The sequence below is a fragment of the Pelodiscus sinensis genome, chromosome 2, assembly GCF_052426305.1.
Source record: "Pelodiscus sinensis isolate ZL-2025 chromosome 2, ASM5242630v1, whole genome shotgun sequence".
NCBI classification, from domain to species: Eukaryota; Metazoa; Chordata; order Testudines; family Trionychidae; genus Pelodiscus; species Pelodiscus sinensis.
Genome location: NC_143053.1, coordinates 162,300,492 through 162,313,024, shown reverse-complemented (window position 1 = coordinate 162,313,024; position 12,533 = coordinate 162,300,492). Strand labels below are relative to the sequence as shown.

At 43.0% G+C, this 12,533-nt stretch overlaps 1 protein-coding gene across 1 annotated transcript in view; it reads left to right on the top strand.

The window, feature by feature from the left end:
- Positions 1–12,533, top strand: part of ADCY1 (adenylate cyclase 1) — a 268,804-nt gene that overhangs the window by 112,549 nt on the left and 143,722 nt on the right. Inside the window, exon 4 of the mRNA XM_075921701.2 lies at positions 11,657–11,768. Within this exon, the coding sequence (XP_075777816.1) occupies positions 11,657–11,768 (112 nt within the window). The remainder of the gene's footprint in view (positions 1–11,656; positions 11,769–12,533) is intronic.

Genomic DNA, 12,533 nt, shown 5'->3' with positions numbered 1-12,533 from the left:
CTCCTTTTTTGCAATATCCCTTCCTTTCCAACAAATGGGTAAGGACATCACAAAAAGCAATGTGTTCATCACACAAAATGGAATTTTTAATTGTCAGGCATATGAGCCCCAGTGGTTAACCAGGACCGCCCCCGCAAGGGGTTGGATTTGCATTGCTCTGCTAATGGCTGCTCCTCAGGCAGCTGCAGTGGTGAGACTGCTGGCCATAAGAGCTCCTCCCCATCCAGTGCTGGGAAGGAGTTTGGCAAGAAGCTTTGGGGCAGGAGGACCTCTTACCCAGGCCATTGATCTGCAACTAGGGTTGCCAGATGGTTGAAACAAAAATACCCCCCCCCCCCAAAATATGAAAAAAATTCTGTTGAAGGGGAAAAAAGGGGGGGGGAGACCAAAGTTTGTTGAGGAAAAAAAGAAAGGACTCCAGGGACTTAAAACAGTGAGTGCAGGGATAGGAACAGGGGAGTGATTGAGTACTAAGACCCAGGGGAAAGCATTGCTTCCCCCTAGGTCTTTCAGCTGGCAGCCATTTTGTGCCAGCAGCCTTGGGGAACAAGGTAAGCATGGAGGTTGGGAGCCAGGAGGGGGCTCGGGGAGGCTAGGCTGAGCACTGAGTGTTTGTAGGATTGCCAGATGCCTGGCATTTTCACCTCCTGGCCGGGAAAAATTCAGAAAATACTGGACATTTTAGGTGTCCTGTATTCTCTGAATTTTTTTACCGGATAGGAGCTGAAAATACCGGACTGTCTGGGTGAATACTGGACACCTGGCAACCCTACCTGCAACATGGAGAGACCTGACTCCAGCTGGCCACTCTCTTATTGGTTTAGCTCCACCTCTCCCTCCCATGGTCAATCTGCAGTATAATTGTCCTGTGCATTTGCTGTACCCTGAGGTCATTGTGGAATATAACTGTCCCTGCTTCAGATCTTTCCCATCCTGTGTATGAAAAGCAATCAGATTCCAGGCACATCCCATATTCCTGGCACAACCAAACCCTAACCGTGCTTTAAGTTATGATAAGAAGTTGCATACAACATTTGGTAGTCCTTGTGATTCACTGTCCCATGTGGTGGCACTTATACCACTTATAGAGAGAAAGAATGAGTTTACAGCCTTACATGAGTGCCAGCTGACTTTATAGCTCAAGCTGTAGAGGATCATGCACTGAGGTTCCAGGTTTGGTTCTGCCTATTGGTGTTACACTAGCTTTTACCATTTAGGAAGAGTTTTTGAACAAATGGACTTGTGGATGGACAGACAGACATACAGATGCATGTTTTTAAAATATATGGTAGATTAAATATTTTGTATTGGAAAATGAATCTCCATTCCACTTTTGCGTGTGTTAAATACCTCTTTAAAAATGTTTTTCATAAGTAGAACTACACCTACTCTTTTTTACAACAACAAACCATTGAATGAGTAAGGCTGTAATATATCAGAGACCTGGGATTCAGAAGACCCCTACCTCATTCACTGCATACTGTCTGTTTTCTGTGCTGATGACTGAGTTTTGCTTTCTCTTATTCAGGAAAAAAAATCTGTGCCTAAACAATATGGCTGCATCTAGACTGTCATGATTTTGCACAAAAGCAACCACTTTTGCGCAAAGTCTTGCTACCTGTCTACACTGGCCGCGAGTATTTACGCAAGAACATTGACTTTGTAATGTACAAAATCAGTGGTTCTTGCGCAAATACTCTGACGCTCCTACTCAGGGATAAGCCCTCTTGAGCAAGTGGGCCAGTATAGACAGCAACATTAATTTCTTGCACAAGAAAGCCCAATGGCTAAAATGGCCATCGGAGCTTTCTTGCACAAGAGAGCGTCTACGCTGGCATGGATGCTTTTGCTCCAAACCAAATCTTTTGCGCAAAGGCACATGACAGTATAGACGCTCTCTTGCGCAAATACTTTTAATGGAAAAACTTTTCCGTTAAAAGTATTTGTGCAAAATCATGCCAGTCTAGACGCAGCCTTAGCCTTACAAAATATATAATATGACTTACAGAATACATCTATGGCTTGCTACAGGTTTTTACAGTGGTAATAGAAAATCATAATTTAATTTATCATAAGGCACAAATCTGCAGGACCTCTGTTTTATTCATTGTGTATTGTCCAATCTATACATGGAATGAGACTAATATCCCACAGTTATTTGAAATCATATAATTAAACTGGATCATTGTGAATTCACACAAGAGGGCAGAGTTAATTTAGGGTCCAATTTTGACTTTGACATTTCTACTTTCTTTTGACTTAAAACAGCTATTTTTGAACATTATAAATTTGTAATAAAGACTTGTGATTAATATTCAGCCATGCACAATAGGAACACTAGAAATAAAATGTTCAAGAATCTTGCAGTTATTAAAAACAAGCAAACCCCCCAAGTTTTAAGAGTAAATTACGATAAGGTAAGATAATTTTTAAAAGATTTTTAAACAGTATTGATATACTGTATAGAAATTTACCTTTAGATTTCAAACAAATATACTGTGTCCTATAATATACCCTTCAGAACTCTCTCAACACTGATTGCATAATTATATAAATACACATTTTCATTTCATATATATATATATATATATATATATACAATAGTGATGTATGAAATGAAAGTGTTTGCAAGTATGCATTGTGGGTTACTTTATACATCCTCAGCTTGTCCTTATACTAATAAAGCCCTATGGACCAAATGGTAAAGTATGAGGATCAAATTATGAGCCAAATAAATGTTCCTTATTAATGATTGCATTTTTTAAAAAAATAACTCATTGTATCAGTTTTCTGTGCTATGTAAAATAACCCCCCTTTAAGCCCACCTTTACTGTAGGCCATGGTTAAATAATTTAGAGATCTAGATAGAATTGCCAATAACATACCTGTTCTTAACAGTAACTATAGGTCACCTACTAGATTTAACATTTAAGTATTTGAGTATTCTTTCAATTCAAAAAGAGCATTCTATATTGTGTATGTTTGCCCAGAGTACTGATTTGTAAATTTCTTGATTAGCAAATACTTGAGTTTTACTGTCTTGTATGTTTTGAAAGATTGAAAGAAGTGGACAGATTTCAAAACAAGCAACCATAAAATTCTAAAGCTATCATTTTCTAAAAAGATAGCCACTGATTTTGGGTGCCTTGCTTGAGGCGTTTCATGATACATTTGGTGGTCTCCTATTGAGCAGCTAAAATCAATGACCACTGCTGAAAATTTGATTGCATGGAACTAGGAAAATGTGGAGAGCAAAACATCAGGTACAAATAGAAAAACTCATTACATGCTTATAGAAATCATGGGAACTTCTGATGTGACAGACACAAATGTAATAATAATAATTCATAAAAGAGAATACATGAATAAGAAAATGCATGAAAAATATTATGTCTAATTGAATATCATTTAAATCTGACAGGTGGTACACTGGACTGCAACAGTGGGTTTTTTTTTCTTTCTTTCTTTTCTGTCCTTTTTGCCTTTTGGATAGCTGAGTGTCTGTGTGTGTTTGGGTCAATTTCTAGAAATCTTCAGTGTACATCTGAGTGTATTTCAAACACTTCAGGGAATTCTCCTATGATGATTTGGCATCTGCTGACTGATGCCATGAAATACCCAGATCTGACAAGCAAGAGCCCAGATCTGACAAGCAAGGATGTTGAAGGTCTAAAATGAAGTACATTAGCAGAGCTCTGTGGGCAAAGCTGAAGAGCACCAATTGGCACTACCATATACATTCTATTCTATTTAAGTCTGTTACCATGCCATCTCCATGGTATCTCATGGTGATGACACTATAGTCACAAGACACTAGAGAGAGATTAATCTGTACATGATGTTGTGATGAGATTCCTCAGGTTGCAGCCTGGAAATGTGAGACCATTGTGCCCCTTTTAACTCACCTGCCTGGGCTATCTCTCATAATGCACTGTTAGTGACAACAGTAACCCCCACCAAATGTTATTATCACTCAGAAAAAACACATGCTTCCAGAGCCACTCATGAATCCCTTAGAGTAAAGCACCATACAAATCCACCCCCAGCTCCCAGTATTATACCTCAGGAATATACAAAGTAATATTTATTAAATGGTTCATCACTTCATCAATGGTGAGTGACTTTTGAAAGCTGTTGAAACTATGCTCTAAGGAAGAATGTTCTAGGAAGTGAGGAGGAGTTACTCTAACAAATGGAAAATAGCACATATATGAGCTTGTACATCTGTATTAAGGTTTGGAACTGTTAAAATGTAGATGATTGTAGGTAATAATTCTGGACACTCTGGATGCAGGTGGAAACAAGCTGAGGATTTATTGTACACCAGCACTGGTACCAACCAGGGGTTAACCTGGAGAGCACTAGTTAATCATAACATTACAATGAATTATATAGGTAGCAGGTGGGTGGAGTAGAAGCGATTTGATAGGGTCTAGCAGCAAGAAGTAATGAGGACAGAAGCCAATAAACTACGAAGGTTACACAGCATCTCCGCCCATTACCAATTTAACATCTTATCAATAATACAGGTAATTATTCCTAAAAAGCTAAATAAGCCAACGTAAACAAGACAAGCATTTTAATGGCAACTTTGTCTGTTGAAATTATGATGCATCTACTGAGAGATGATACTGCCTTACGTTGGCATAGTCCTTTGGTCTCAGGCTTATCTAGGATTAAAGGAGACAGTGAGAACGACTTCTGTGAAGTTTGTTTTGGTACCAGCCAGGGTCTTATCAGAGTGAGGCCCTCTTGGAATATGGTTGCCAGGGCGACCAGGGTCACGTTAGCTGCTTATTCTGTGTGTTTCCAGGCCTTGCCTCAAATTTAGGATTCTAATAGAGATTCTTAGCAGAATACCATGGACTGCCTCAGTTTATCCCTACAATGGTTCAGTGTTGTGTTGGGCAATGTTGGGGATCCTGAAAAGATTTTTGGGGGGCAGATGTGATTTTAGCAATTGCAAGGAATCAAATTAGGTATAGGGAGGATTTGTGGCAGCAGGATGGCTGATGTACCTTTGATAAGGAGCTGGATTGGGACTCAGGAAGGTTACAGATTGCTGACCTTCTCTAAGCAAGAACGGGAGACTGGTTAGGTTTGTATTAGCATCTGTTACATTAATTGAGAGGGAAGGAGCTATAATTGTAAGAGGGGAGTATTGAATTCAGGCCTTGTCTACACTACGAGATAAGGTCAAATTTATTAAGGTTGATTTCTGATCACCCAATTTTGCAAAGTTGAAGATCCATGTCCCCATTGTGCAACCTAGTTTGAAGTAGTTCATCATTAGAGAGACTGCCATCGACTTTGAGAGCAATGCATGGTGGGTAGCTATCCTACAGTGCCTGAGCCACTTTTCATTCTGGATTATACTCCTGGTGCACATTGGGACAAAAACTATGCAGCAGGTAGTTTGGGGTTCATGTCATCAGCATCTCATAATGCTCATGGCTACTCCCTTCTCCTCTTGCTTGAGATCAGTGATCAGAAACAGTCTTTTCACACCCTTTTTGGCCCTGGTTACCTGTTCAGACACCATGGCAGCGTGAGCATGGCTCTCTCTCATGGATCCCATTTTGCATCATTGCATTGTGAAGTTGATGTCCACCTTGTTATGCCTAATGGTGCAGTATTTTGAGAGTGAAAGTATGTCACTCTCCCAGGAAGAGAACGAGGAGAAATCTCTTCCATCTCGTGGTGCACTTTGTACTGGCAAGCCATTACACTGAGTGAATTGGAAACGCAGCCGGCAATTGAGCCTCTGGAAATAGTGGAATGCTGGTTCAGGTACCGTGAGACAAGCACAGACTGATGGGACTGCATAGTGCTGGGACGATCAGCAGTGACTGCAACATTTCTGAATGCACAAGGTCAGTTTCATGGAACTTTGTGAATGGCTTTCCCCTGCCCGGAAATGACGGGACACCCGAATGAAACCTGCTCTGACAGTTAGGGTTGCAAGGTGTCTGGTATTTGTCCAGTAAAACAAATCAGAGAATACTGGACATGTGCAATGTCCGGTATTCTCTGATTTTCCGGCTGCTCACCAGATGGAAGCCTGGTGTGGGCAGGGGGAGCAGCTGGAAGGCGGGGCCACGATCAGTGCTGGGAGTCTCTGATTGTGCAGAAGCCTGGTGGGGGCGGGGGGAGTGGCTGGGACTCCCAGCCACTCCCCCCACCCCTACCAGGCTTCAGCGCAATCACAGGCTCCCAGCACCAATGGCAGCCCCGCCTCCCAGCCTGGGAGTCCCAGCTAGTAGGCGGGGCCGCGATCGCCACTATAGGTGCTTCAGAAGCCTTGCCTGCAAGGCTTCTGCGCAATCATAGGCTTCCAGCATCCAGCCCGCGTTCCTTTTTTTTTTTTTTAACACGTGTCCGGTATTTTTTGGGAGACCATCTGGCAACCCTGCTGACAATGGAGAAGCACGTGGTAATTACCTTGTGGAACCTTACAATGCCAGACAGCTACTAGTCAGTTGGGAATCAATTTGGAGTGGGGAAATCTACAATGAAGACTATTGTTATACAAGTAGCCAAAGCAATCAATACCATTCTACTAGGGAGTGTAGCAACTCTAGGAAATATGGCTAGCATAGGGGAGGATTTTGTCATGTTGGGGATTCCTAACTGCAGTGGGCTGATAGAAAGAATGCACATCCCCATCTTGGCACCTTGCAAAGGAGTACATAAACAGTAAGGGATCTTTCTTGATGGTGCTACGGGCACTGATGGATCACAAGGGTCTTTTCACTGACATCAGTGTGGGATGGTTGGAAAAGGCTCATGATGCACACATCTTTAGGAACTTCTGCCTCTTCAGAAAGATGCATGCTGGGATTTTATTCCCACACCAGAAAATTAGAATGGGAGAGGTGGAAATGCCTATTGTGATCCTTGGAGACCCAGCTTACCCTTTGCTCCTGTGGCTTATGAAGCCTTACAGGGACAGACTGGATTACAGTAAGGAGTGGTTCAAATACAAGCTGAGCAAGGAGATACATTTTGGAGCCTAAAACCTAATCTGTTAACATACAGCAAAGGTCTCTGTAAAGAAAATGGAGATGTCTGTGCAGAGGCATAGTTTTGTTGTAAAGCAGCCACTGCACTGTAAAGTGCAGCAGATACACAGCAGAGTTCTCAAGGGAACATCTGGACTAATGCAGTTTGGAGGCAGGCTTAGAAAGGGCCTGCCAGGTTACAATCTTGTGGGTGGGATGGGGGACATTGAGGGCAAGGCGATGGCTCACACAGATTCCCTCCTCTATGTTCACTGCACCCATCTTCTGAGGAAAGTGCTACTTTCCCATCCCGCAGAAGTCTGTGGGCAGGAGGGCAGCAAGAAGGTAGGGAGTGCCAGAGACTGAAGCCATGCTAGAAGCAGAGGCAGCAGCTAATAGCTTTCCCTCCTCTTTCATCTAGGTTGCCATGCAAGATATCAGTCTTCTCCAAGTCACATTGAGTGATAGGGGGTGGATACTGGCTGAGTGAGGCCAGCAACCTGGGCCTTGTATTACAAATCACTGCAGTATAATGATGCCAGACCACTTACTGCTGTCTTGGCGTGGGATGGCCTCCTACTGTGGAGGACAGAATAAGGCGGACCTCCCAGAAATCTTGTGAGAAGGATCAAAGAGTTCCTATCTGAGAACTTGTCAGCCGACGGTCAGGGCAGTGTGTGTGTGTATGTTTCTGAGAAAAGGTTTAACGTCCGTGTCTTTACTGCTAGGACCGGGGTCCCGTCGCAGAGGGTGGCCAGCAGGCCAACAGACGCCCCGTTATATAGGAAGAGCTTATTATACCTTAGATTTTAGCTGCTAGAACACAGAGGTTCCTTCGCAGTGGGCAGCCTAGGGAAGGCTGAAAAGTGCCCCAATGGATCTGACACCTGGGAGTGACACAGATCCAAACGCCCAAGCTCTTCCTATGCCTGTCCCTTTATGACCGGCTGAAGTTCTTTTAAATTGTGCTTGGTTCTGTTACAGCAACTGAAGGAGTCAGGTTAAAACTTAAACAGTTACAGGTTTAAAGAAGCTTATAAATCATATGGTTACAATGGCTATTGCTCTATTTCTTAAATGCTAGCAAATATATATATATATAGGTCTTAAAAATGATTACAGGAAAAAGGTAAAGATAGAAAATAGAAATAATGGTACCAAGTGACAGCTTAATCTTTAAAGAGCTCTAACACTATGTACATATATACTTAAGACAAAGGACCACATCCAGGTACAATTTTTACCCCTTTCTGTGCCTCTCGACTCCAGCGTGTCAGGCCAGAGCCGGTCTCTCAATTCCTAGGAAAGACGAATACGAGGTGGGTGTCCCCTTGGAACCTCGGGAGATCAAACACCTAACCCGACCAGCAGATATATGGTAGATTGACACTCAGAGAAAATGTGCTGCTGGACCCATCTTTATACACCGGGGGACCCGTATCCTCTTTCTTATCTAAGAGGCCAAATTCTACTGGTCCGTTTTGTGGCCCCAGTTCTTACAAACAAGTTTCAAGTTAATTTACACTTGCAAGAGAGATAACTAAATTGTGAGTACTAGACATTTTTTTTACTGGGCGAGAGATTCCTCCCCCCGCGGACGGATGTGTGTTTGTATCAATATAGGTTAAGTCAAGGACACTTCTTGGCAGCCTCTTGGTCAGCAATTGGCATATCTCTGTTTACAGCCATTCACGGTCACACAGCCTGGGCCTTCTCCTCTGTGTGCCCTGTATGCTCCAGGCAAGCAAAAATGGATGTTACAAGAGGGGTCCCTGTCTGGCTACAGAGCTGCATGGAGATATGGAGAGACAATTCCCGCTCCATCTCTAGATGTGTGAAAAAGGTGTTCTGGGCCCCGTACTCTGTGTAGGCACAAAGTATGCCACACATCACACCCCATTGCCTTAACCCACTTGTGGCAAGAAAAAAAATTGGGAACTGACTAGAAGTGCCCTCTCCAGGATCAGTGCTAGGCTGTGAGACATCCTGGGAGGAGCAGATTGTCTATAAAGTGATGAAAACTACTTGGCTATTGCTACTCACCATTCTCCTCTTCCCCCTCCTCCTTCCACCACCCTGCTGTCCTCCACATTGCTGCTCTAATTGTCTTGGGCAGACTCCACAGTCTGGCTTAGGAAGCTGGTCTGATCCCCACTTAGGATCACATGTAGCTGGTCATAGAAGCAGCATGTTTGCAGCAATGTACCAGACCATCAGTTTGCCTCCATTGTTCTGTGATAGGCTTGCCTCTGCTCCTTTATTTTAACATGACATTGGGGGGGGGGGTCCCCCCAGAGTATCCTTTATCCACCATTCACTTTGCTATCTTTACATATATATTTGCATTTCTTTTGCTGTTTCGGAGTTCCAGGAGAATGGATTCCTTTCCTTATGCCTCATTGAAGTCTATGATCTCCTGTACACTCCATACTGCTGCTCCTTTGCACCCAGGGGAACTGGAGCTAATGGGACTTGAAGTCATGGCCATGTGTGCTACTCAGGTGTGCTTACAATGCCGGCCACATGGGAAATAAAATTCAAACTTTCCCGGGGCTTTTGCTGTTCTCCTGGAGAGGAGTAAAGGCAGAAGTTCTAGCAAAGCTGTCATTGCAGAGGATACCTCCAAGAGGCCAAGAACCTCAACTTTCTCGACACTGGGTTTACACTACCGTGAATTTGACCATGCAAGGTCGAAATTGGCATTACCCCTCATAAAATCAAGACTATCCAAAATTGACTTCAGCAGTCCTTCAATTTGACAGAGTGTGTATAGTAGTGTTTACTCATTCTTTAGAAAAATGGCATCATACAGCTAAAATCGACCTAAACTCCTAGTGTAGGCCAAGCTTTAGAGGAGGGAGATTTATGTTGGGTTATCTTAAATTGTTGTCCTCAAAGAGGTATTTTAAATTATGCCACCACATCTAGAAAATGGTTAGGTGGCATTTTTATAAACCTGAATATAATAAATCAATTTGTTGTTATTTAGGCTGGGTACTGCATGTGAGTAGATCCATAGGATTTCCACAGGTGAGTTCATCTATATAATTAAAACTTTTATAGCAGGGCTAGTCAACATGTGTGTGTTTGCGGCCCACTGTACAGTTTAGGTTTATGCAGGGCTCAATGTGCGATCCACAGGTGGGAGCCAAAATGAAAAAATTGTCAATATAATGGTCTTCTGGTGATATGTGTTTTAGTAGTTAAATTCCTGGACTGTCATTACTCATTAAAAGTGCTATCATATGGATGGAAATCGGGTGAAAATTGGATTTTATTAATATCAGCAGAACTGACTTAATTGGGACCTGCATGTTGTGTTGTCTTGCCTTAATCTTTGTATTCATGCCCATTGGTGTGAAATAAACTATTTGCATATATTTGCCTGTATATGCAACCACAGTTAAGTTGCAACCCTTGGCATGTTCTATGAGTATCATTGTGGTCCCTGGAGCTTCCAAAGGTGAGTAGCCCTGTTCTATAGCCTCTGCTATTCAAGGATCTATCTATGTACTTACATGGCGCCTTTCATCACCAAGTATGTTTAGATTTATCTTCTAAACTTCTCTGTGAAGCAGGGAAGTGTAATTACGGCAGAGAGGGCAGGTGGGCATACAAGTTTCACTAATTAGTCAGTGAGATTTGGGTGTTTAACTCCTTTAGTTTGCTTTGAAAAATCCAGCTAAAGTGACTTGCCCAGGGCTTTATAGTCTGTGGCAAAGTAAGAATTGAACCCAGATCTCTTGAGTCCTGGACCACAACTCTAATTCTTCACAGTCTTTTGTGAGCATTAATCATTTGAGCCTCACAGTACTTTCTGTGAATTATCACCATTTCACATGTGGAAGGCTGGTCCAGTGGTAAGTATGCTATCCTAGGACTTAGGAGCCTTGTTGTGCCACAGTTTTACTTTCTAACGTGGAGGAAGACACTTCAGCTTCTTTGTGGCTCAGTTTCTATCTGTATAATGAAGATAATACAGGCAGTCCCCGGGTTACATGGATCCGACTTACATCGGATCCCTTCTTACAAACAGGGTGAGGCAACCCCGCACTAGCTGCTTCCCCCCAGCAGACCAGGGAGACGCGAAGCTAGCGCCCCCCCCCCCCCAGCAGACCAGGGAGACGTGGAGCAGCTTTTCTCAGCAGACACCTCATCTTGAGAATAAAGGACTGAGGCAAGTGAGGTGTGGGAGAATAAAACTGAGCTCTGGAGAAATGTTTGGCTAGAGTTTCCCCTACAATATGTACCAGTTCCGACTTACATACAAATTCAACTTAAGAACAAACCTACAGTCCCTATCTTGTATGTAACCCGGGGACTGCCTGTAGTACTGTTCTATCTCACAGGGATATGGAGGCCCTAAGACTCCTACAATCATGGGGTGTGCCATAAGTACCTAATACAAAACTGGCTTGAGGTCCAAAGAAGCCTATGGCAGAGCCAGGAAAAGAACACAGATGCCCTTGACTGCCAGTTCTGTGCTTTAAATGCAAGACGATCCTGGATCTTTTATATTTGTGCTCTGCATCACCCTTTATTGGTGGGAATCATTTGTCTGGGTTTGTGCTCTGGGTAGCACTCAGTGCATAGAAGATGATAATTAGAATAAGAAGGTGTGTTCTGGACTAATGTTTCCTTCCTTCTCTTTACAGCATTTTGTTTGCAGACATTGTGGGGTTCACTAGTTTGGCATCACAGTGCACTGCTCAAGAGCTGGTGAAGCTTCTGAATGAACTCTTTGGGAAGTTTGATGAATTAGCTACAGTAAGCATGTCATTCTCTTTTTTCTTTTTTTTCTATTTAATTTGAATTGCTTTTTGAATAATGATGTCTCGGGTGGATTACATATGTTAGAGACATGAAAGAGATGGATCACTAGCCCCATTTCCAATGCGAGGCTCATAAATCATGACTTGCTAAAGTTTCTGTTCATTGATTCATATACTTGAGATAAAGCAATCCATTTAAATAGTAAGAAAGGAAGCTGCAGGTGCTATTTTTAAAATACTTTTTTCCCCAGTGCTCTTGACTGTACCTGTTAACACGTAGTGGTGATACCTATTAAAATGTAAATTATGATTAATCATAGAAAAGAAACAATATAGAAACAATAGAATTATGTTACAATAATACAATACTAATAGTTTATTAATTTCTCTCTCTCTCTCTCTCTCTATATATATATATAAAAATTTCCTGCAGGATGACAGAATGACATCATAACATCACAGCATCCACAGGCTGGGCGGATAAAGCCAAGCCCCGCCCCTTTTGTCCAAGGCTCCACCCCTGGAGCCAAGTCCCACCCACTACCAGCCCAGCCCTCTCTGGTAGCCACATGGAGAGCCGGGGTTGGCGCGCCATGGCCTTGGCTCTCCTTGGCCTCCGGGAACAAAACCAGGCCTAGGATGCCACAGGGGGTGGGAGAGAGTTAGGTCTGCTGTCGCCTCGGGAGTGGGGGGCCTGTGGGTGGAGGGAGGAGAAAAAGAGCCAGGGCATGGCTCTGCCCTCCTCTGTGGCCAGGTAGAG